This window comes from Molothrus ater, chromosome 3 (genome assembly GCF_012460135.2).
Source record: "Molothrus ater isolate BHLD 08-10-18 breed brown headed cowbird chromosome 3, BPBGC_Mater_1.1, whole genome shotgun sequence".
Taxonomy (NCBI): Eukaryota; Metazoa; Chordata; class Aves; order Passeriformes; family Icteridae; genus Molothrus; species Molothrus ater.
The window spans coordinates 16151698-16175641 of NC_050480.2; the positions used below are offsets into that span (position 1 = coordinate 16151698).

At 53.1% G+C, this 23944-nt stretch overlaps 3 protein-coding genes across 15 annotated transcripts in view; 1 reads left to right on the top strand and 2 right to left on the bottom strand.

The window, feature by feature from the left end:
• WDPCP (WD repeat containing planar cell polarity effector) overlaps positions 1-1119 on the top strand; it is a 148089-nt gene extending 146970 nt beyond the window's left edge. For both annotated transcript variants that reach the window (XM_036379544.1, XM_036379545.1), the window contains one exon: positions 48-1119. In XM_036379544.1, the coding sequence (XP_036235437.1) occupies positions 48-98 (51 nt within the window). In that variant the 3' untranslated portion in view covers positions 99-1119. The remainder of the gene's footprint in view (positions 1-47) is intronic.
• Positions 1120-5012: 3893 nt separating this feature from the next.
• Positions 5013-8480, bottom strand: OTX1 (orthodenticle homeobox 1). Its single transcript, XM_036380423.2, has 3 exons — positions 8220-8480; positions 7572-7723; positions 5013-6928 (listed from the first exon to the last, which is right to left on the bottom strand). The coding sequence occupies exons 1-3, from the start codon at positions 8314-8316 to the stop codon at positions 6170-6172; spliced, it is 1008 nt and encodes a 335-aa protein (XP_036236316.1). The 5' UTR covers positions 8317-8480; the 3' UTR covers positions 5013-6169.
• A 3956-nt stretch (positions 8481-12436) lies between these two features.
• Positions 12437-23944, bottom strand: part of EHBP1 (EH domain binding protein 1) — a 205539-nt gene continuing 194031 nt past the window's right edge. For all 12 annotated transcript variants that reach the window (XM_036380064.2, XM_036380063.2, XM_036380060.2 and 9 more), the window contains 4 exons: positions 21446-21545; positions 20251-20324; positions 13605-13719; positions 12437-13444 (listed from right to left, as the gene is read on the bottom strand). In XM_036380064.2, the coding sequence (XP_036235957.1) occupies positions 13354-13444; positions 13605-13719; positions 20251-20324; positions 21446-21545 (380 nt within the window). In that variant the 3' untranslated portion in view covers positions 12437-13353. The remainder of the gene's footprint in view (positions 13445-13604; positions 13720-20250; positions 20325-21445; positions 21546-23944) is intronic.

A 23944-nucleotide genomic window follows, 5' to 3' on the forward strand; every position in this document is an offset into this window, starting at 1 on the left:
TGCCTCTCCCTGCAGCCTGCTTGATCCTGTCTGTCTTTCCTCCACAGGAGACTGGAGACAGTGGATCTCTCCAAATTGTGCACTTTGGGCTGGTGTGACTGAGCTGCCAAAGCAGAGAAGAGGAAACCTCACCAAGGTGCTGAAGTTCATGGGAAGTCCTTCAGCAAACTTCCAGCCAGCCCAGGGTCTGACCACTGGCAGATGACAAAACACCAGGCTTAGAAAATATCCCGTTCTTAGACCTCCAAATTATTTCTGAGTTCATATTGTTATGTCCACACAGGAAGTGTCCTGTGTTTGCATGTGGAAGGCAACTTGGTGACATTTGCATCACAGGTGTCAAAAAAGTGAGTAATTGGTGATCCTCATTTACTGGACAAACTCGGTGCAGAAAAATTTGGTGGGGTTTCTTGGATTAATCCATTAGCTTTTCAGGAAAAAGCCTGTAATTCTCTATGCATTATATGTTTTTACAATCTTCGCTTGGAAGCAGATTTGAATTTCCACTTAAGGCTCTGAAAACCGTCCTATTGAGATACCAGCAGATAAGATCTTCACTCAGGATACCTCTGTGAAAGAGCAGCCTTTCACAGTCAGCCGCATTTTTCAAAGAATGCTCTCAATTTTCATATCTAGATATATCATCTTAGTTGAATAACCATTATTTTGCCTTGAAAAAAAGATGCGGAGCCTCTTAAGCATCATTCCATTGGAGTCCAGATTTTAATCTCCCTCCTCTAACCACAAAGAGAAAATGCACTGAGAAGGGGACCTGTGCCAGCCCTCTCTGTCTTTTTCTGGAAGTGAAGAGGGGCGAGCATCATCGTGAGTCCTTCCTCCAGCCACCTGATGGAGTGCAGAGTGTATGGACACGGGTGTTTTGTGCTCTGTCATAGGCACGTGTGTGGGTTATTCTTGAGCTTTTGGGGGAGCACTGGGTGGTTGAAACCCAAAGCCAGCAAGGTTCTTGAAGTTGGTTTTATGCAGTGAACAAATCTGTACAGTGGACTGAAAATGAAGGCACAATGTAAAAAAATAAAAAACCAAAAGCCACAAGCCATTAGAAGAATTTCATTAACAAAAATTCTGCTTTTACCCAAATAAAATATTTACAGTTCACTTTCTTTTTCTTTCTAAAATATTTACACTCACTTTCTTTGTGAGTCAAAGTTCTGCTGCCTGATGGGTGATTTTGGTTGCACCCTTTTGGCACTTCATCCCAATCTACACCTTTGCACGCGTGTATTCGAAAGAGACACTTTGGTTTGAGGTTTGAAGGGAGCCAAGGGCCTGCAGCCCGCAGGGTTTTGTACTCTCAACAGGGAAAAACAAATACAGAGAGCTTTGGAACAGAGCAGCTGCTGCCTCGCTTCCCCACACAGAGCCAAGGTGGTGACGGCCGAGCTGTAGAGGAGCGTGCCTTAAATGTCCCACGGATTGAAGTGGAATTTCTGGAGAACACATGGCACGGCGCTGGACCACGGTGACAGGGGCTCGTTCTGCCTAAGAAGCTGCAGCACATGGCCCTGCCATACAGCTATTTTGCTGAATTGCAGCCATATTTCTGTCAGTACAAGTGATGGTCTATATGAGGGATTAATCTGACACCAGACAGTGATTCTTAATCCTTCAGTATATCATAATCTATTTACTTTGCATGCTAAGAGGATTTCAGCTTAAAAATATACAGGAAGTGATACTAGAAATGTACATAAGGTCCAGAATGCTGTTTCCTAAAATTGCAGTTTTTCATAAAAAAATATCCTCACATGGTTTTCTTGGAAAAGTCCTGTCTGTCCAGGAAAAAAAAAGTGTTGGATAGGGGTTTAACTGGAAATAGGCAGATGTTTCCCTTTAGGCTTCATCCCTGTGACCATTTTCACCCTCCTCCTTCCCCACAGCATTTTGTGCTTGGCAGTGCAACATGAAAGGAGAACTCTCTGGTACAGCAGCTTCCTCCTCTGGGAGGTTCACCTGCAGACTTTTCACTGACAAAATCAAAACAGGTTTGGAACCAACACGGGATTTTATGTGCATTAATTGCTGCTTAAAGTGTAAGAATTAGCAGTGACTGGCTAACACAGAGGTCAGCGCAGGGAAAACCACAAACCAGTGGTTCCTTATTCAGCTATAATCACCTGTTTTCTCTGCTCCCTGCCAGGAAGGCTGCCTACAAAATAACTGTAATAAGTGATGTTAGTGGGCACAACTTCTGAAACTTACAACAGAATTTTTAGTTATAATTCTTTAATAGTTTAAGTCATGCTCAGCCATAATGGCTTGAGTTCCTGTATCCAAAAGGACTTGCTCACCCCAGCCAGCAGCAACCCTGTCCAACATCTGCCCACCTCTGCATGGCCCACGAAGGTTGTTCCCATCACCACCTGTCCCAGCTCCCTGCCACATGCAGGGGTTCAACAGCAAAGCAGGGACACAACCCAGAGCAAATGCTCTGCTAACAGCAAATAGGTCATGGATTATTCCAGGTCTGTGAAGCACCAGCGTAGAAGCTAAGGGCAGCCCAAGCTGGAGAATGTTCTCCTCTCTGTCCCTCCTCCTGCTCACCCCAAATCCTGGCCCTTCAGTTGCTGGCAGGAAAGCCCCAGGTGGGTGCCTTTGGAGCAGGCACTCCTGCAGAGGCAGCTGCTGGCACTCGGGCAGGGGCAGGAGCTGCAGGGCTGAGCCAGCCCTCGGCTCTGCGGCCGCAGCCCTGGCCCCGGCAGCTCCAGCAGCAAGTGCGAGTTCTATTAAAAAAAAATTAAATAATAATGGTAGCCATGCACCCAGCAGCCTTCTTGCTGGAGAGGTGAGGCATGAGCCAAGTAGGTAGCTCTCAGAACCGGGTTGCCCTAAAAAGCTTGGCAATCCTGCTGGTGCCTGCCCCTGGAGCCGGGCACCAGGCGCCGTGCCACCTTACCTGCTGTGACTCATGCTCGGGGTGGCAGTGCCTGTGCCAGCCTTGAGGTAGCCCACAGTGGGAGAGGTTTGCAAAATAGGGAGGGTGCTGCCCCCCCCCAAACCCAGGCATGACCCTTCCCAGCCTGTGCTCACCCACCAACACCCACCTGGGAAGTCAAGTCTTGCCCACCCTGCTGGCACCAACTGGAAAAAAAATTTAAACAAATGGAGCCGAGCATTGAGGGCACAGCCATGATTTGGTGTGATCTGACCAGGTCTTCTCTTGTGCTCCAAAACCACCTGTGCTCAGCAGCCAGCTTCAACACCATGCTCCAGGTCTGTGTGAGTGGGACAGGAAAAAGCCCAGACTGCAGCATGGGAGTTGCTGGACGAACCACTGATCAGTGGCACCTGGTATTCCTGATGCCTAAATCGGGTGGGAAAGTGGGAGCACAGAAGCATCCCTTGGAGTCCAACATCCCAGAGCAGAGCCCTGGCCCAGCCCCACTGGGGAGCACTGAAGGAAGAGGTTTAGGACCACGTCACCAAAACCAAAATTCAGGCTCCCCTTTCAGTTGTGTCTTTCAGCATCACTTACTGAGTTATAGTGGAACACAGTTTACAAGGATGATGAAGTGTGCATCATTTTTGTTCAAAGAGGAGGAGTGTGTCTAGGGGATTGTGTGTTGTACACCTGCTGGATCTTCTCTCTCAAGTGCTCACTAAATTTGGGAGGGCAACTCGGGTTAATTTTGTGCCCAGCACAGATTTTTTTTTTCCCCCCAGCCCCAGGAGGGCTGTGAAAACTTTTTCCCCTTTAAAAGGAAGGGCTTGGGGATGCATGGACCGATGCACCAGCACATGTGGCCCTCACTCAAAGTGCCTGTACACTTTGGTGATTGCAGAAGAGAACAATTATTTTATAGTAGAAGTATAGATATCTTTTAAAAAAATACTTAGATATCTTTTATCCATATACATGCACAGAAGGAGACAACAAGGAAAGAACCACTTAAAGAAAACTCCCCTAACATTGACTCAGTCCCTCGAGCCCTCCCACAGCTCCCTGTTGCCCCGATGGGTGCGGGAGGCCACCCCCGCCTCGGGGCTCTGCCACGGCCACGACCCTGGCACGCGTGGCTCCTGGGGCTGATCCCGCTGTTTTCCCGCCGCAGCATCGCAGTGTCAGCCCCGTTCGCTCTGCACCGGGATGCTGGAGCGGGAAGGCGGGGGCAGGTGGTGCGGGAGGGGGGATGTGAAACCCTCCCCAAAGCAGCCCCGGGGAGCATCGGCGCCTCTCACCCCACTGCGGTCCCACTGCCCGGGGCTGCGGGGACACCAGGGGTGGGGACACACGGCACAGCCCCGGAGCTTCCAGGTGCATTGAGCACGACTGCAGGACCACGGGGAGCAGGATGGGGATTTGGGGCTGCTCCCCGAGCAGCGCATCAATGCCCCAAGCAGGGGAGCAGGGACCCCGCGGATCCACACATCCGCGGTCCTGTGCAAGCAGGAACAGCCCCAGCACCAACAGGCAGCTTCCAACAACTGAAGCGAAGCTCTAGGGGGGAAAAAAGAGGGAGAGATTGTCACGAGAAAAAAATTCATCTCCCTGTCTTCCTTGGCTGGACCGCGGCCGACAGCGGCTGAGGATGGCACGGCCGGGAGTCGGGGCTGGGAGCGCCGGTGCTGAACACGCGCTGAGGGACAGAGGGACAGAGGGACAGAGGGACAGAGGGACAGAGGTCCGGCTGGATGTCCCTCGCGCCGGCACCCGGGCCCGCCCGTGGGTCCCGAGTTTGGCGGCTACGCCGCCGACCCTGAGGGGAAATCGCAGTTTCGGGCATCGGTCGTGCGTCCCTTCGGCACCACGGGGCACCAATAAATCCGCAACCAATTAAGCGCCAATTAACGTGGGAGTGGGATCCCAGCCCGCACCTGCAGAGGCGGCGGTGGGTCCCCCCTCAGAGCGCTCGCAAACTCATCACAGACACATCACACACATCCCCCACCTGCTGGGACCCCCCAGGAAATATTTCCCTGCTCCTCACTCCCCCCAGGGAAGTTTTATGAGGAAGAGGAGGCAGTAGGGAGGAAGGAGGACACGACACCACTACATTTATTAGTTTAGATTTTATTGGGGTGGGCGGGAAGAAAGGAGGGGGGTTGCCTTACAGTCGAAGGGGTTACGGCATCAAAAGTCACACGTACACTGTCCCTGTCCCCGCTGCGGGGCAAAGCTGCGGGAAGCGCCAGCCCAGGCGGGGGAGGCAGGAACGCGGGGCTGCAGCCCCGACCCGCCACAACGCACCGACCGACACAAGGGGCTCGAAACAACCAAAACGAAAACCAAACCGAAAAACACACTCCGAAAAGCCGTGCGCCCCCCCTCCCCAGCCCCAAACCAGAGCTGCTTATCCCTGCAACCCTCCCTCCAAAAAATAAACCAAAACTTTTTTTTGCAGCTTTTTGTTTGTTTGTTTCCTTTTATTTTTTTTTTCCAAAAGTTTTGGGTTTTTTTGGTCTGCAGGTTGCAGAGCAGCTGGGCAGCCTTTCCTCCCTCCCCCTTTGCCTCCCTTCTGGACACCTCCCGTGGCTGCTTCCATGCCCCCCTCACCCTCAGCCCCAGGACAGCACAGCCAAGCTTGTGCGGAGCCCTCGAGGATGGACGGAGGACATGAGACCGGGAAAGATTCGTTTTTTAGGGAAGAAAATCGAAATTTAAAAAGATGATTTTTTTTTAACGTTCTGTTCCATGTTAGACTCTAGATAAATGCCAACCCAACAGCATCAACTAAAAATAATCGTGGTCACTGGAACGGACCGAGTATTTACATCATTCCCGCCGCTCCCCGCGGCAAGAGGCTGTACAGGACTGGCGAGCCGGGAATTCCACACCCGCAGGGGCTGAGGGTCCCCGCACAAAGCTGGGGGGCACTGGCAGGGCAGGAGCCAGCCTGCGCCTCTGCCCGGGGGGCAGCAGGGGACACGCTTGGCTTTTTAATTTTCTTTTTTTTTTTTTTTAAACTCCTCTTCTGTTGCGTTTAAAAAAATAATAATTATAATAAACCTGGTGGAGTGGTGCAGGAAGCAAATAAATATCAGTCAGTAGAGATGGGGGCGGCAGGACCTCCCCAGGACATCGCCACTGCTAACGAAGAGGGAGGAGGAGGAGGAGGAGGAGGAGGAAGAGCCCAGAGTCCTGCCCAGGAGGCGGTGGGGAGCCCCCGGGTGGGGGCAGTGGCAGCTTGGGGGGATGGTGACCGGTCCCTCACAAGACCTGGAAGCGCCAGGACGCCTGGTCCTTGTAGTCAAGGCAGTCGGGGGAGTTGAAGTTGAGCTTCCAGGAGGCGGCGGCGGCAGCGGCGGGCTCCTTGTAGTCCAGGCAGTCGGAGGAGTTGAAGGGCAGCCCTGTGCCGCCGTAGCCTTGGTGGTGGTGGTGATGGTGGTGATGGTGGTGGTGGCCCGAGCTCTGGCTCAGGGGGTGGTGGTGGTGGTGGCCCGGCACCGAGGAGGGCCCCATGGGGCTGAGCTGGTGCGGGTGGTGGTGGGAGTGCATGGGCGCCAGGTAGGAGCTGCAATCCACGCCCCCGAAGTAGGACGAGGAGGGCGGCGCGGGGTAGCCCTGGCCGTACCCCCCGCCCTGGCTGTAGGACACGGGGTAGGAGGCGGAGGCGGCCGAGGCGGCGGGGCCGGCCCGCTGCATGCAGGAGGCGGCGGCCGGCGGCAGCGGCTCGGGCACCGTCACCCCCGCGGGCGCCGCGCCGGGAGAGATGGAAGCCGGGCTCCAGATGGATGACGCCGGGGTGCTGAGGGAGGCCGGGGCGCCCACCGGGGCTGAGGAGGCCGAGCTGGAGGAGGAAGACGAGGCGGAGCTGGAGGCCGCTGCCGGCGGCGTGAACTGCCCGCTGCTCTCCGAGCCCGAGCTCTCCCGAGCGGGCGACGATTTCTTCTTGGCCGGACGGCTCTTGGCCCCGCCGCCGCTCTGCTGCTGCTGCCGGCACTTGGCGCGGCGGTTCTTGAACCAGACCTGCAGGGAGAAAACGGGGCGCAGGGGAGCAAGGAGCGTGGCGGGCTGAGCAGGGGCCCGGACGGCCCCAGAAGGGGCTGCGAGCACCCAGCCACCCTCGCCTTGGCACCAGTTCTCCCAGTATCCACTAACACCGCGCACCCCTCACACCCCAGATATAATCCCACCCCTGGCCCGCAGCCCGGCCACCCCACGGCCTGCCAAAGGCAAGGATGGCCAGGACCAAAGGCTGTGGTGTCCCAACTCCTGCATATCCCCGGCACAGTGACAAAATATGGATTTAGGGGACAGATCCTGTGTTGGATGCTGCCTGCATATCCCACCCTCCTGGGTATCCAGTGACCAGTGCCCAAAGGGAATAACCTCTGGGAAGCACCCAGGTGGTAGGGGTGCTATACCCTGGAGCAGGTGGAGGGTGACAGAAAAATATAAATAAAAATAAAACTAATACAAGAGAATAAAAAATAAAGATAAATGCTCCCTCTTTGGCTGAATGTCCCCACAGTGGGACAGACAAGCAGATGGGAGCTCACATGCATCCCTGTCCCAAGGAAAGAGGGATGAGTGTGGATGGAGCAGCCGGTCTGAGCAGCGCCTGCCCCATCCCACGGTGGTGCAGGATTCCCCCACGCAGGTCCGGTACCTGGACTCGGGACTCGGGCAGGTTGATCTTCAGGGCGACCTCCTCCCGCATGAAGATGTCCGGGTAGCGGGTCTTGGCAAAGAGCGCCTCCAGCACGTCCAGCTGCGAGCGGGTGAAGGTGGTGCGCTCCCGCCGCTGCTTCCGCGGGGTGGCTGCGGGATGAGCAGCACCACGCCGGTCACGCTGGGCCCCCGCGCACCTCCCGCACGCTCCGGCACGGGGGGAGCCCCGGTGTCCCGGGACAGGGGCCTGAGGCGCGCCCCAAGGGCGGCAGCGACCCCGCACACCCAGGGCGGCCGGAGCCCGTCCCGCTGAGGGCAGGGCGAGGGACACAGGGCTGGGCAAGGGTCAGGCCCGGCTCCAGCGGGAGCTATGGGGAGATTTCGTTGTGCCGAAATTAATTACTTTTTTTGGGTTGTTGTTCAATTTGAAACTTCTTTATCTTTAAAAATCCCTGGGAAAACGAAGACACACCGGGAGAAGGGGGGAAATTCAGCTGGACCCCAAGGTCCACAGGCAGGGGTGCAGGCAAACAACCAGCCCACCACCCACCCTCAGCCGTACGGCCCCACCAGCTCCTCCAAACCCGCACGGATGGAAGGAAGTTTCCCCCTCCGCTGACTGGGGGCCGCGGTGCGCGGCACTCACCCGGATACCCCACGGAGGGATGCAGCAGGTCCATGGCGGGGCCCGTGAGCCCCAGCCCATTCATGCCGTAAGGGGGCTGTTTGAGGTAAGACATCATGCTAGAAGCCGGGCAGTTTTCCTCCAAAGTCCGGCAGGAAAAAAAAAAATCAAAATCAAACCGAACGTACGGGGTGGGGAAGGGGGAAATGAAAGGAAAAAAAAACTGACAAAAAGAGCCCCCGAAAAAATCCCCAAATAAGAGGCAAAAAAAAAAAAAAAATTAAAGCCAACGACAATTTTAAAACGGAGCTCAAAGTCGGCGTGAAAGGAGTTTTTTCGTTCAGTCCTGCTGTCACCGCCACGAGGTCCTCGAGAGATAGCAGGTGAAGTGAGAGAAAAATAAAAACGAAGGAGGAAAAAAAAAAAATCAAAATAACAACGAGGATCGAGAAACAGGCGGAATTCTTCCCCGCGCAGAGGCGAGGCCGGAGCGCCTGGGGAGAGAGCGGAGAGAAGCGGGTGAGGCTTCGGCCGCCCGAGTCCTGCCCGGGGCTCCCGCGGGGCTGCGCCCACCCGGCGCGGGGGCTCCGCGCGGGCGGCTTCCGATTGTTAATTTTATTATTTTATTTTATTTTAAACGAAGGCGAGTCGCGCTCAAGTGCCGAGAGGCAACAGTGCCCGGCGATCGGGAGAGATAAAGCAATTATTTAAAAAGATAATTGGATTAGGAATCAAAAGGAGGTATCAGAGGAGGGAAGTATAATTAATTTAAAAGCGAGCAGACGGGGACGTTTTAATTAGAAATGGATAAGAGTTAAAAAGGGGAAAAGGAAAAAAGAGCGCGCCGGCAGCCGACAGCGCGGGCAGCCGGGACGGGACGGCGGCGGGGCCCGCCCGGGGGCTCCGGCGGGGGGGACGCGACGGGAGAGACGCGGCAGCGCCCGGGTTTGGGGCAAAATGCCGCAGATAAACGCGGAGCGGAGGAAGGAGCGGAGAGACCCCGGGCGGCCCCGTCGAGCCCCTGGGGCAGCCCCCGCTCTCCGACACGGCTCCCCCGGCCGGGGCAATGGGGGGGACCCGCGGGGCCGTGGGTGCCGGGCGGGGTTCCCGGTGCTCCCCTAGGCCGGGGCCGGGCGCAGGGCGGGTGGTAGCGCCGGGACCCGGCGTTGCATAACTTTGTCGGGGACACGGCGGAGCGGGCCCGTCCCGGGGAGAGACGGGAAGAGGAGGGAAATAAAAGTGAAAAAGAGAAGAGAGGGAAGAAAAAAAATCCCGAGGCAGCCCCGGCCCAGCCGTGCTCACCACCCCTGCCCACGGTGCCGCGGGGCCGCTACGCTCCGTCCCGGCGCCGCCGCCGCCCGTCCCGTCGGTGAGCGCGGTGCCCGCCGCCCCCGCCCGCCTCACCTGCGCGGCCACCTGCGGAGCGACTGAGCGCCCGCCCGACGGCGGCGGCGGGGGCTGCGCGGGGCAGCGCGGGGCGGAGCGGGCGGGGGGCGCGGAGGGGGCGCGGCGGGGGGAGGGAGGGAGGGAGGGAGGGAGGGAGGGAGCGAGGGGGGCAGGCAGGTGAGAGGCGGGCTGGGGAGGGGGCCGGGGGGGCGCTGCCCGAAGCCGAGCCGCGCACTCCCGACTTGTCGGGGTACCCCGCGTTACCTTGCCGGCGGCCCGCGCTGTCGGGGCGATGGAGCCGCGGCCCTGATGAGGATTGATCACCTACCCCCGGCCCTACCCTTGTATGTGCGCGCAAAGCAACTGCGTAACCAGCCCGGCGCCAATCCCCGGCCGCTCCCCGCCTGACTGACAGCCGCCCGGGCAATGGCAGCGCGGGGCGACGGCTCCTCCGCACCGCCCCGCGCCGCTCCGCGCTCCCCCGCGCACCGAGCCCGGCGCCGCGGAGTGCCGGCCGGCGGAGCCAGGGGCGCAGGGGGCGGGCACGCAGGGCCCCGCGCAACCTCCGCAGAGAGGGCGGGTGGTGGGAATTGCTGGAGAAGTGCGGAAGAGGGAGGGCCGCTCCGCGCCCGCGCAGCTCTGCCCCCTCCCTCGGGATGCCCCCCACGCCGCTCCGCGCCGTCCTCCGCGTCCCTGCCGCCCGGGGAGACCGCAGGAAAAGTTTCGGGCGCCGCCTTCGCCGGCACGGAGGGCGCTCCTGGGGAGGGGAGGCGGTGTCGCGGCCCCCCCATCCCGATGCCCGCGGGCTCTCGCAAACTTTGTGCTTTAAAATCGCAATAAAACTACAGCGACCGCACCTTTCCTCCCGTGTCCCGAATTTAGGGGCTGCTACGCGCCGCGGGGAGGAGCGGACGGGGACCGCCCGGGAGCGGCGGGGACAGGGGCGAAGTGACACCGGGCCCTCCGCGCCGCTTCGCGGGGCCCCGCTCTTGGCTCGGGGCGGCGGGGTCGGGGCGCGGCGGCCGCGCAGGCGGCGGAGCGGCCCCGGACCTCTGAAGAGGCTCCGGTGCGCGGCTTTTGTTGGTCTCCCCAAATCAACTCCCTCTAATTGCAGTGGAGCTGAAAGCGAGCTAATGTTCAAAGGCGCTGCCCGCCGGCCCCGATCGGAGCGCGGTCTCCCGGGGGGAAGACTTTCCTCCCCATTTTATTTTGTTATTGCTGGAGTTTTTTCCCCTTCTTTTCAAATCTTTTTCCTGTGCGAGAAGAGAACTGTCTAAGCCGGGCGGGAGGGAGCCGATGAGTAGAGCGAAGGAGGTTAGCAAGCTCCTCCGCACTCCCGCAAAAGTCAGAGACATGGGCACTTTTCCCCCTAACAAAGGCGCCGCGGCCCATTCACAAAAAAGCAAAGGCAGGAGGAGGGAGGAGGAAGAGTTTGCGGGGACAGTTCTCCCCCCTTCCAGCCCCTCTCCCCCGTTTTGCCCCAGTCCTACGGGGCAGTTCCTGGCTCGGGCTCTGCTCCCCCGGCCCCCGCCGCCTTCCCATCACTTTTCCCCGCCGGGGCAGCCCCGGTCCTGGCGGGCAGCAGCCCCCCCCGAGGCTTCCCCCCCCACACCAGGGGGTATCCATGCCCCACCGAGCCTCCCGCAGCTCCCGCCGTCACCCAATCCCCAATTGCGGGCGCCTCCCCGCAGGCTCGGCCGGGGGCTGCGGGCAGGGCGGGTGCAGGGCTCGCCACCCCCCCCGAGGTGACGGTCCCGGCCACTCCGATCCCCCGCTCGCTCCGCCGGACGGAGCCGGCGCCCTCCCCGCTGTGCCCAGGTAAGGTCGGCGGCAGGGCGGGAGCCGCGGGTGGGCAGGGGGCCGGGCTGCGCGACGAAGGGCAGGGGCATTTCGGTCCGGGGGCCTCCTGCGGCCGGTGTGCCGGGCTGGGGGCGAAACACGGGGGACACACACTTATTTTGCCCTCAGCACAGAGACTGAGTTACTTTTTCCTCTGTAAAAGCCAGGCGAACACCGGCCTTCCCAGGAGGAGACGATGCTCGCCCGCGGCCCCCCTCGCCCCCAGGGCAGCCCCACTGAGCTCCGGGGCTCAGCAGCTCCCGGCCGGGCAGGCAGCGCCGCGGGCTTTGCCCCTCTCCCCTCCCGAGCCTCCGCCGCGCTCCGCAGCCGCGGAACCCTCGGAGTGTGTTTCCTGCCGTCCTCAGCTCCTGTATTTTTACGGGAGGGCAGAAGAGCACGGTGGAGCCCGCTGCCCCAGCCCCCTCGGCGCTGGGGTGTTCCGCGCATCTTCCCAAACTTCGCATGGGGCCAAATCCACTTGCGGGCCCTGGGGCAGCCCCCGGTTTCCCAGGCCGGTAAATCCCGCGGCACCGGCGGCCGCTCGCACAAACCCGGGCGCTTCCCTCCTCCCAAAGGGGGACTCCTTTCGGCGAGAGCGGCAGGGCGCAGCGCGGAGCGGGCCGCGGTCGCGCCTGGAGCCGCCGGCGCTGTTGCGACCCCGCAGGGTCCAGGCTCCCTCGGCCGCTCCGCTCCCCCGGCTGCGCTCCTTGCGCGCCCGCGGCCGCGCTTTGGCCGCGCATCCCCCACGCCGCTGGCGGGCGGCATCGGCCCCACGGGGAAAAGTTTTACCTCCCCCTCCCCGAGTTGCATTTTATTAAAATCGAACGAAAACTTTTCCGTGCGGTGCGTTTCGTTGCGTTGGCGAAGCGGCGGTGGCCGGGGCGGCCTGGGGCGCGGAGTCCCGCTGCCCCTCCCGCCGGGATCGGGCCCTTCCCGCCCCTCGAGCCCCCTCCCTGGCCGACCGAAGGCGGGAGGGGTGAAGGGAAATTCGCAGGTAAAGAGGAAAGCGGCTGTTACGGTAAGAAAGATTCGGGTTTTATTGAAAATTTTATATATGACTCGGTGTTGTAATAAATAAACGAGACGAGCTCCACGAAGGGACGATGCGAGCGCGGGACACGCTTGGGGGCACACGGACGGGGCGGGGTGCGGAGGGGAACGCGGCCGGGCGCAATAAATAACGCGGAGCAGGTCCGGTCCGGTCCGGTCCATCCGCGGGAGGACGCGGGTGGGAAGTGTCGCGCTGTCCTGGGCCGGGCCGGTCTCTGCCCTGGGCTGCCCCACTCCGCCCGCAGCCGCTCCCAGGGATTTGTGCCAGCTCTGGGGGAGAAGTCCCCCGAGTAAACCAGAGCAGCTCGGCTCTACTCCCGGGGAAATGTAAAACTGATGTAATAAACCACTGGTAAATACAGCACATTTTTAATAATAACTGGGGTGGATCTGACCTAACTATAAAATGTAGGTAGCTTATTAAGTATTACATATGGCAGGACTAGATGAAACCATTCCCAATGATTTTTTTTTCCTATATCCTCCTCTCTAATCCTATTACGACAAAAACATTTTTATTTCAAAACTCAGCCCTCCTCCAGCTCCAGAAACCAGGACAGACTATTTCTTCTCCTCCTTCCGCCCATCTCCGGCATCGCCCGCACGCCAGGGGTCTCGGAGATTCTATGTCCAACGCTTTCGGAAGGAGAGCTGAGCCCACAAGGAAATCATGGGACAACGCGAGTTCGCTTGAACGGAAAACAAAAAAACAACGGAGTAGGGCCCGGCGCAGCCTAGATCTGGCCTAAGAAAATGGAAAGAAGTTTAATTTTTTTTCAAAACATCTTTTTCTTTTTTTTTTTTTTCCCAGTCTCATGTCGGCATTTTAAGAACGTAAGAAAGCCGTGCTGCGATTTCGCTGCCGCCGCGGGAAGGCCGCTCACTGGAGAACGCATTTCTCTTCCTTCTTGGCCATCTTGCCTTTGTTTTGCTCGAGGGTCCTCTCCAAATGCTCGTCCTCTTCCTCGGCCCTGCGGAAAGAGGCGGCGGGAGGCGGGTGAGGAGGGGCTGCGCGGGACGGGCGCCGGCCCCGCTCCCCTCCACGGCCGCGGCGCCCCCGGACTCGGACCAAACTTTCCGTGGGGACCGTGGCGGCTCGGCGGGGACCCCCTTCCCCTTTGCCCGACTCACTGCTTCTCTTGGGCGTCCAGGTCCCTGACCAGCGCGTCCCGTTTGTTAACGAGAATTACGAGTTCGTCCAGCAAGAGCTGCTCTCGCCTCTTCTGCGCCTCGGTCTTCTGCCAGTCTGCAGGAGAAGCACAACAAGAGCAGCGGTGAGAGCGGCGGCCGCCGGTGCCCGGCACAGCCAAGCCCGCGGAACCCGCGCCCGCTGCGGCCCGGCCCGGCCCGGCCCAACGCAGCCTGGCACAGCTCGGCCCGGCCCGGCCTGGCTCAGTACAGCCCAATGCAGCCTGCCCCAGCCCGGTAGAGCCCAGCGCAGCCTAGCCTGGCCCCGGCCTCTCTCCCCAGCGAGGCTACAGCGGGGACAAGCGCAGCCCGGCGGCGTTTCGCCCTCCTTGGCTTGGGGGAGCTGAGCAGCGATTTTGGGGTTGTTTGGGTGGGAGTTTATTTCCTTTTTTTTTTTTTTTTCTTTTTTTTTTTTTTTTTTCCCTTTTCAATGTAAGATTTGTTTTGTTTTTCCCCACGCCTGTGTCCGCTGGCGGGCACGGCCACTGCCAGGTTTGCCTCCCGGAGGAATGCCCGCTTCCCGCAGCCCGGCTCCTCTCTGCGCGCTCCTCGCCCGCTCCCAGCGGCTGCAGGAATCTCACACTGCGCACCATATGCTCCACAGTAACTTTAAAGGCAGGTATCGCTTAATTAGCATTTCCCACTTTGAAGTAAAAATACACTTGCTACAGAATATCGCGGGGCCCCTCCAGCCCCGGCGCTGGCAGCCAGCGGCGGATGGGCAGTATCGCTATTCCCAAAGGGATTCCTCTGGCCGCGGCCCGGCCCGGCCCGGCGCAGCCCCCGGGGCCGCCCGCAGCCTCGGGCTCTGCAGCCAGACCGTGAGGGCTTGTCGCTGTCAGTCAAGCCCCAGCCTTCCCCGCCTCCCTCATTAAGAAGGTAAACAATGAAAAGCAGGAGCAGTAGATTATGAGGGAGATAGCAGGACAATTGAGGAGCGGGAGGGAAAGAGGACACCGGCTCCAAAAAAAAAAAAAACCCAAGCACCGGGAGAAGCCATCGCCAGCGGCCCGGCGCTGTCCTCCTCCTCCCGGCCGCGCTTCCCGAAGGCGAAGGGGAGAGAGGGTGCAGTCCTTTTGGCTTTCTCCCCCACCCACCCGTGCTCTCCATTGCCCTGGGCGATCATGTTAAAACTCACATGGCTGGTGCTTATTCAGATAAGCCGAACAATGCTCCCCCACCGGTTACCATGTGAATCTTCACAAACCCCGCAAGAATGCGGTGGTTCAAATCCCCCTGACCCCCCTCCAAAGCCAAATTTATTCAAGACAGCAAACTGCTCAGAAGCTTTATGAAAGCAAGTGGTGCTAGAGGGAATTCAGCCTTGTATTTACAAATTAAAAATTAGATGCATCATCATGCAATGAAGGTTGGAAGAGCGGCAGAAAGGCAGGAATGTGGAACCGCTTTTATCGCGCCCTCCTCGCCGTCTGCCCGGGCCCACGAGGAGCCCCGGGAAAAGCAGCAGGCGGGGGAACCCACGGCACACGCGTGTGCAGCAGGCACTGGAGCAGCGAGCGCGCACGGCCGCGTCCCGCAGGCACCGGAGCCCTTCCCGCAGCACCGGCCTGCCAGGGCACTGCCCAAACTTCCCCCGAGTCTTTATTTTTCTAATTTTTCTCCTCCTTTTCCTTTCTCATTTTCTTTTTTTTTTTTTTTTAATGTGTCCTTTCCCCTCTACCCTTGCTAAGGGAATAATTTTTTGAAGTGTACACAGATTAGAGGTGGAGTTAGCAGCTAAAATTACTGGTAATCCAAGCCATTTTTTTCCTGCCACAAAGCTGCTTTAATTCGGGTAGCAGCCTTTTAGGTGCTACTTCTTGGAGCAGCCTCCAGATTTGCACTGCTGCTTCCCCTTCTGCTCCTTTTGGGCAAAGCTCCTCCACTTCACCCCCTGTAAAACACACTGCTCTGCCACTCCGTGAGCCAGAACTTCCCCAAACCGCAGCGTTTTGCCCCACAAATAAAGCCCCTCACACGCAATGAGATCTCAGCATGACAACACTGAAAAGGCCCTGAAAAGGGCCACGGCAGCAAGCCAGACAGAAAAGGAGAGAAAGAGACATGGCAGAGGGTTTCAGGGGTCTTTGCTTCCCCCCAGACGTGGTTCCCAACTTTCAGGTAAACTTTTCCCTGGCTTCAGCTGGGAATTGTGCTGGGACTCTGGCTCCTCCAGCACATCTGGGCACACGGAGCTCTGGATGAAAAAGGATTTGAAATCCATCGTCTCTACCTGGACTTTTTTTTTTTTTTTGCAATTTTGATGGTTTTCACTTCTTATTTTTAAAGCTTTTTGTTTGTTTGTTTGTTCATCCCTTGTTCTCCAGTTGCAGCAGCAACTTTAGCTTTTGAAAGAGCAAACAAGTCAGAATATTTCAGTAAATGTTTTGCTCAGTTTCTCACTATTTTTCCCTGTTAAGTCCCTTCCTAAGTGCTACAGGTTTTGTTGCTTCATCTTATAGCCCTGTGAAGTAAATACCGTCCTATTAGGATTTCATGAAACAGAACTGTGTATTTGTTTGGGGTTTTTTGGTTGTTTTTTACACATTTGCTTATTATAAATGTTTGAAATATGCCTTGGGAAAACCTGCTGGCAGAACTATTCCCTTGCAATTTGACTTCCGTTTCTAGGAAAGGAGTCTGCCTTTCCTCCCCCCAAAATAAATAAAGAGTCAAGCAACAATTGCTTAAAAGGGTAACTGACTCTAAGTATTTAAATAACATTTTATAGGTGACTACCTTGCAATTTTGTTTTATCCAACAAAATACTGCTGGGCAGCAGTTTTAGGAAACATCCCTATGTTTAAAAAAGCAACTGTGTTCAAGTTTGATTCCTACCTGTTGTGCCTTTTAAGCCAGGATTACCTATAACACCTGTCATATATAGTTACCCAGGCTGACTGCAGCTCTGGGAAGCTACAATATGGGCTGTGATTAATTTGAAGATTTCAGAATAATACTGTTATAAAAGCTACACTCTGGACAAAAATAGGATTAAGCTCTGAGGCTGTATATGAGCTAAAAGTGTTGAAAGCTAAAACCCCCGTGCCACCACTCGCGATGGGCAGTTTAAAATGACAGAGTTTGCTAAATTCACATTGAAGTAGAAATGTTTTCAATTACTCATCTTCATTGACTTCATATTGTCTTTTTTTTCTCCCCACTGCTTAAACTGATAATTACTTTGAGCAAACAGACGTCCAGTTCCCATAGAAATGCTTTAATAGAAATGGTCGAAAGTTCTCGTAGTAAAACCTTCAACCTTGCCACTATAATAAATAAGCCTGGCACTTTGATGAAAATTAACACTAGTTTTGTAAAGAGCACATTGGGGGATTGCAGTCAGGTCTTATCTTTAGTTCCAGTCAACTAGCAATCCTGAAAGAGTTTGCATCATCATCAGAGCAGGCCATTTGATAGGATTCTGCTGCTGAACCTAATCAATCTATGGAATACTGTGGCTGCGCGGTGTAACAAAGCTAAAATAGATTTACAAATGGGGTTTTAGAGGATAAGCTCCTCCACAGGATTACATATTGATTTTAAATATAAAAAGCTTATCATATAAACCATAACTACAAAAATAGTGAACCTATGCATAAATCCTTTTAGAAGAGCACCCACTTCAAACTATAAGCCAAGAATAAATCAAGATGTACAAAATCCGAATGAAGATCCATTTCTTGGGCAGAAAATGAACACACCACCCCAAGGTGTGCAAAAATGAACTTATCTTTTCTAAGGAGGCATTAAAACTCGACTGAAAAAAAAAAATAAAAGAAAGGAGTGAGAGGCAAGCTAGCTGGAATTGAGGCATCCCGGTACTCGGCTGCAGCTGCAGTGAAACCAGGCTCTGAAACGCAGCACCTTGTGCTCAGGAGCAGCAGGCTCCAAAAGCCGGGCGGGACGCGCGGGGAGGTGCAGAGGTGAAAACGGACCCCGTTTACCTGCGTTTGCTTTGGCCTCTTAGTGAGGGGGTTCCGGCCTTTCTCGGTCGGAACAGTCCAAGAAGAACACTTTCTAGCTGGAAGCAGGCAGCGCGTTAACTCTCCCTTTCTTATCGCTACGGCTCCGTGGGGGAGGGGGGGAGTATGCCTTTTTTTTTACCACCCTGGGTCATTCATGTGCTCCTCGTGAAGTGCCGTAACCCTCCAAGAGGCCATTCAGCTCCCGGTGCCTGCCGATGAGCGGCCGGGAAGGAGCCGCCGTCTCCACATCACTGAACATCCCACCGGGCAGCACCTCCGGCCGCAGCGCTGCCCCAGCCACGGGCACGGCAGAACCGCCTTTATCTGCCTCTATCAGCAGGCTCCCACCTTCCGCAGAGCTCTTCTCTCTCCCTTTTTCCCCTGTCATCAACCAGCTAAGTAAATTGGTTGACAGATTTTTAAACAGCATAGTCACGCGTGGAAGAGTTAGAGCAATTTACCAAAACAGTAATTACCACCTTTCAAAGACTTTTTCTTTTTTAAGTTCCAGTTTGGGTTGGTGTGTTCTGCCTTTCTTTTGGACAAACAAACCGCTCCCATTCTGTCACATATACGTGTGTGTGTGTGTGTGTGTGTGTGTGTGTGTGTATACATATATGTATTTTTTTTCCTGCCCATATACTTCGGTTTTGGAAGTGGTGCGGGTAAAAGTGAGATCTGCCTTTTCAACCCTTTCAGGGAGCCCACGCACTCATTAGCAATCGGCTAAATGGCCTCGGGGCCGACAGTGCTGGGCTGTCCGGGCAGCCCCTGCTTCTCCAGAGAAATCACACTGGAAATGGTGTGGTTTTAGCAGGGCTTCCCAAAAACTGCATCTTTGCATCTTCTGAATACAGAAAACACCGATGCATCCATCGAGAGGAGAGATTGTCACGAATGCATATTTTGAGTTTTCACAGGTGTTTAAATCCTGGAAGAGTCTCTCCTTTAATATGGTTTTTGGGTAAAAGCACGTAACTGTTAAAAGTTCTAGAAGACCAATAATCTTATTGAGAGCTAAAATGCTAAATGAGGACTTTGTTGCATAAATAAAAAAATCCCCCAAAATAACCAAATTTCTCCAGCACTTATGTTTGCTTCCTAAACCTCTGTTTACCATACCACCAGTAGCATATTAAAAAAAAAAAAAAAGAAAAAAAAAGAGAAAAAACAAGAGAGAGAAAGAAAAAAATCTTCTCTGGAGTTTGGGCATACCTCTCTGAATTTACAAAAAGAAATTAAAAAACCATTTTTGTTCCAGACAATGTGTAAATGGCAGAAGCTGCTAGACATTCAAAGGCTGCTGCTAGGACGTTCCAAGGCAGTACACATAGATGAGGCAATTAAACATCGAAAGTTTAGGTGTAAATCCAGGATCTCTTAGCTGCTCTCTAGTTTTAGATTATTTTACATTTTAAATATTTCATCAGCACAATTCCGAATTGTATTCCAAATCTGACCTGTCTCTGCAGAAAGCAATGTATATATTTATGACCCAGGATTATCCAGGAATATAGTGAAGACAGCCTTATGCAAAAAATATAACTACAGATGGAGAGATAGGAAAAAGCTACCTGAAACCTGCTGCTTTTTTCCAACAAACTTATGCTCCCAGTGAAGTCTCCAAACTAATTAGAATTGATTTATTATGGATCAGGTACCTTATCAGGTGAAGAAAGAAATTACCATGGACAGTCAAAGGGTTGAGAGGTCAATACAGAATAGCAAAATCAATTTGCATTGATTAGACAAAAGGTCCATTTTACAGAGCCCAAAGGATTAACTTTAAAGCAAACATCTTTGAACTGTAAGGCAGCATTTGTGACTGAGAGGTATAAGTGGTGCAGCATTAGAAAACACTTAAGATATTTAAATAAGAAAATAATGCAAGCAATGGTTTAAGCTATCTGGATGTTTATTTTTTATTATGAATCATCCCAAGGATTATTGTACCATTCACTGGAAAGCCCTATGGAAGGGGTGCAATTGTTTCATTTATCCTGTGTCAATCTTCCCCTGAGTGTTACCTCCATTCAGGTGAGGTGACTAAACTGGGAAGAGTCACAGGGAAGGGAGAAACTCTGTGCAAAGGATCGCACTAATCCTGCTGGTGCTCCTGATGAAATATTTACTTGACAAACTTAGTGTTTTACCACCAAAACCAATGAGAGTTTTTTCCCCAAGTGAGTTACTGTTGTAGAACAGGTCTGAAACATTAAAAGGAAGAGGCCCTCTTCTGTGGGTCACCCCTTCCTTTTTCTGTGGCACCAAAAGCAGCACGATGCCGCAGGAAAACCAAGAGAGCACTACTGTAACAAAAACCTGTAAACCCCAGACACATGCTCTACCTCCTCATCACGTTGTTTTCAAAGTTTATTGCAACAAGACCATACTTCCTTGTCCCGTATCTCGTTTTTTTGTTTTTTTTTTTTTTTTAATCCTGAAGAAAACTTAATACTGGGATTGCAGCCTCAGCACACTTGCCATGTGCTATCACTTGGAGTGATGCAAATATCAGCATTACCACTGGGCTTCAGAGGAGCCTCCATGTTTGGCACTCCCAGGTGCCAAACCTGTCTGGCAGTGAGAGCTTTCCCCCCTTGCCCCAGCACTGCTCTTACCTTCAATAGCCAGCATTGCTCTCAGCTCCCGGTTCAGCAGCTCGTAGCGCCTTTCTAGGTCATGTTCTTTTTCCCTAGGCAAGTTGCAAATGTTCATCAATATGTTAATTACTAAATCATTAAACACTTAAAAGCACCTTTAACTTACATTGATTTTAGGACTCACAACTGACTTTTCTCTTTAACTTTAAGCTACTTCAAACAAATGATACACAAACTTAAAATCTGGCATGAGGTGGCCTATTCAGTAACAGGGCCTTTTCATTTCACATAAGGTCGGCTTTAATTCTGTCAGTTTAACTCCACTGCGCTACAGGATGCAATTATTTCATATTCATCTCTGGAACAGCTGTTCTGGAATGTCCAAAGTATAAAATATTCCCCTAGATCTAATGAGCAAATTCCAGCATCAACCTATTCACCAAGGTAACATGACACTGGAAGTATTATTTTGTATATATTCTGCCCTAACCAACAATAAAAATTAGACAAGGGATTAGAAAGCTTAATATTTTGCAGGTAAAATCCTCTGTCAAGTTCAGACCCAGCAGGAGATAGGTGAGCAGAGGCTCTTCCCAGGGAAGTATGCAGGCAGCTACACTAGGTGGCATTATGGAAAGAAATATCAAAGTGAAAGAACTGGAAGAGAAGCACTCGGGGCAGGATGCCTCTACAAACGAGCTGCACCTTCTCCCTTCCTCAACACTGCCAGTGAGAAAAGGTTCATTTGTCCTTACTTTGCACTATCAGTGGTATCACTGCACTGTGACTGATTTACTGACATCTCTTCAGCAGAGATGGGACTGAGGATTTTCTATAAAGCAGGTAGTGACTCAAATTTGGCTCTTCTCTCTGAATAGACTTCACCTGTCTCATCTGAGGCACAATCCAAATCTATCTGTGCATTTCTAAAATGCAGTTTTATTCTGCTGTTGGGCTTTTGAAAATGTAACAGTGCTTAGTATTTCTTTAATTTATTTTTTCACAGCTCTGGCTAATCTTGTGTCATTGCATGCTTCTCATTTTCAAGTCTGAAATATGAGAAAAACAAGTTACTCAATGTGTAACACATCCACACTACTCACTTTTGAGGGTTTTTTTTTTGAAGCCTAGTGGGAAGAGAGTAAAAAATGTTTTGCTTTTATCTGAAGAGTAAATCATCCTTTTGTAAATACATATGTTCATCTATACTTACAGAAGAGAAAGCTGGTTCATTCGTCTTATTAAGGCATTCTTCTTATTAACCAGCATGAACCACTCCTGCATCATAGCTTCTTCTTCTTCTGTGTTTCTTCCTGCAATCAAGAGAATTTCATTACTTCTGTGGCATTTCACAAATTGAGGTACATATTTTCATTTCAGGTTTTGGAGTATCATTTGCCAGTATCACTGAGCATGACAATGCATATTCTCAAATGGTAAAAATATCACATGACTGCCAAGTCCTGCCTGGTTTATAAATAAATCTTTGAAAGCAGCCATCCTCCAGGATACATTGTAGTGTTCTTTATCATGCTGGCCCTAAATAAATGCCTTTTAAAAGGACTGTGTATTTTAAATTCTCACAAATGAACTGTACAATTGCAATGCTTCCAGTGAATGACCCTTACTGCTATAAGATGTCTGGTCATCACCAAACACAAAAACAACCCCTGTAGGCAAGATCCACTCCACCCATGCAAACCCAGCACAGCCAGGATGATGTGGCAGGGATCAAAGTAGCTGCAGAAGAGATGCTAATCTTGAACTCTTGGCTAAGGTGTGGGCACCTGCTCAGCTTCTGTGCTCATGGCCACTCTTCCAGATGAGCTGGAAAGAGCTGCTCCTCTTTTCAACATGCAACCAAAGGGAGCATCTGCACAAATACAAATAATCCTGGGATCCAGGTACCCAAGGGTCCCCTGTGTGTATGCATGGGCTAGCACCCCTTTCCCTAGCCCCCACCCATCCCAGGCAGGATCAGGATCGGGACTCTTCATAGCCTACCTGCAGGCAGCGCTAAACCCTACCAGACTCTCTAAGACTCTGTGTCACCACCTCTGCAACATGAGCAAAAGGCAGATGAGTGTCCAGAAGGTTCCTGACTGTGCTTTTCTTGTAGCAGGGCTGTTCAGCCAAATTCCACCCTCTCTGAGCTCAGGGACATGAAGAAAGTCCTTTGTGGAGGCTGTGCTTCTGAGAATGGAAACCTGCCATTCTCATCCCTCATGCTGAGGTGAAGAGCAAAGGCTATATGCTCCTCATTGAATTATGAAACTCACACACTTCATAGGGTTAAAATGAATCAAGGAATAAACTTGGAATAAAGGCAAAGGAGCAGGAGCATGGTCATGTGAGTTTGTTTCCCAGCTTTGATAGTGCTTCATTGGGACAGTGTGGGTAGATGTCTGAGTTTAAGCACCTTGTGTGCAATATGTGAATAACCACCTGTCCTGATCCTGCAAGGGTGCTAAAAGCTAATTCTTTGGTGTTTGTAAAGGGGTTTGAAATCTCTCATGCAAAGTGCTGCACACTTGGAGATGCTACCTTGTTAACTTAAACCATAGGATCCCTAGTGGCAGAGAAGCTTTTTCTAGCACCTGTATCTGGAAAGACACCAGAAAAAACATTGTTTTGCCCTAAACCAAAGCATTCAGTTTGTGGATGGGAGTGTTCCAGATGCTCACCACGTGCATGTTCACACCCCAATGCCACAACAGCGTGCAAGCCCAGACCTACATGGAGAATCTCACCCTCACCAGGGGTGAGCCTCCTGCCTGCAAGGGAAGTTTTCCAGCCTTCTCCAAACTCTTTGATTCCCTCTGCCATGGCAACAAGGCATCCACACAACGACAGGAAAAGAGGATGAACAGGGAAGTGGGTCAGCTTGGGGTGGAACTGGTGGACCCACACAGTAAGAAAAGGTTACATTTGGCACGCTCTCCTTTCTGATAGGAGACATCCACCCATACCCACTTGTCTGCCTGGGAAGTGCCTGGTCAATGAAATTTCCAGGAATGGTGCTTTTAGGGCCACAATTTCCTAGCAGTGGGACAGGAAGGGTGAAGCATCCCAAAGCATGGATGGACCCACGATGCTTTCCCAAACAAAAGCAGCAGGGCCCAGCTCCTGGGGCAATGGAGAAATGAAAGAAGAAATCTGACATGTAGAAATGCTCTCCCCCAATATCTCCACTTTGGGTTTTGTGCATAAAATATCACACCATGGTATTTACAACAATATTCAGCAGTTCAGTACACTTTGCTGGTAAGTAACAGATCAAAGGACTTGCTGCTGTACTGCTCCATCTAACAGGGTCTGCTTTTGGAAGTAGATAATAATCAGTATTACCAGCCTTTTGTTGAAATGCACCAAGTACTTGAAACTTATTCAGGGAAGAGGTCAAGAAGAAGGGGATTTTTTTTGCTTTTTTTTTTTTCCTTGCAAAATGATCAGTCTATTCTGTACTGCATAAGATTTTTTACTAGCAATGTGGCAAAGTTCTCACAACCAGATATCTGTGGCTACAGTAACGTTTCAATAAATTTGTTCATTTTGGGGTGGACTGGGATGTCTGGCTCAATGATTATAAATACAAGCCCTTGCTGCATTTAATTTTGCAAGCCTTGAAAAAGAAATGGGAGAGATAAATGTCTCCAAAGTGTTTGGCTCAATGGTGGATCTGACTTTGTTGACTTTTGTACCATGCACTTTC

What these genes read in the sequence shown, in the direction of transcription:
- OTX1 (XM_036380423.2), bottom strand. Translation starts at nt 8,316, where the DNA reads ATGATGTCTTACCTCAAACAGCCCCCTTACGGCATGAATGGGCTGGGG. An exon ending in TCCCTCCGTGGGGTATCCGG is followed by an intron (nt 7,724 to 8,219) that starts GTGAGTGCCGCG and finishes CTCATCCCGCAG; the next exon opens with CCACCCCGCGGAAGCAGCGG. An exon ending in TGCCCGAGTCCCGAGTCCAG is followed by an intron (nt 6,929 to 7,571) that starts GTACCGGACCTG and finishes TTCTCCCTGCAG; the next exon opens with GTCTGGTTCAAGAACCGCCG.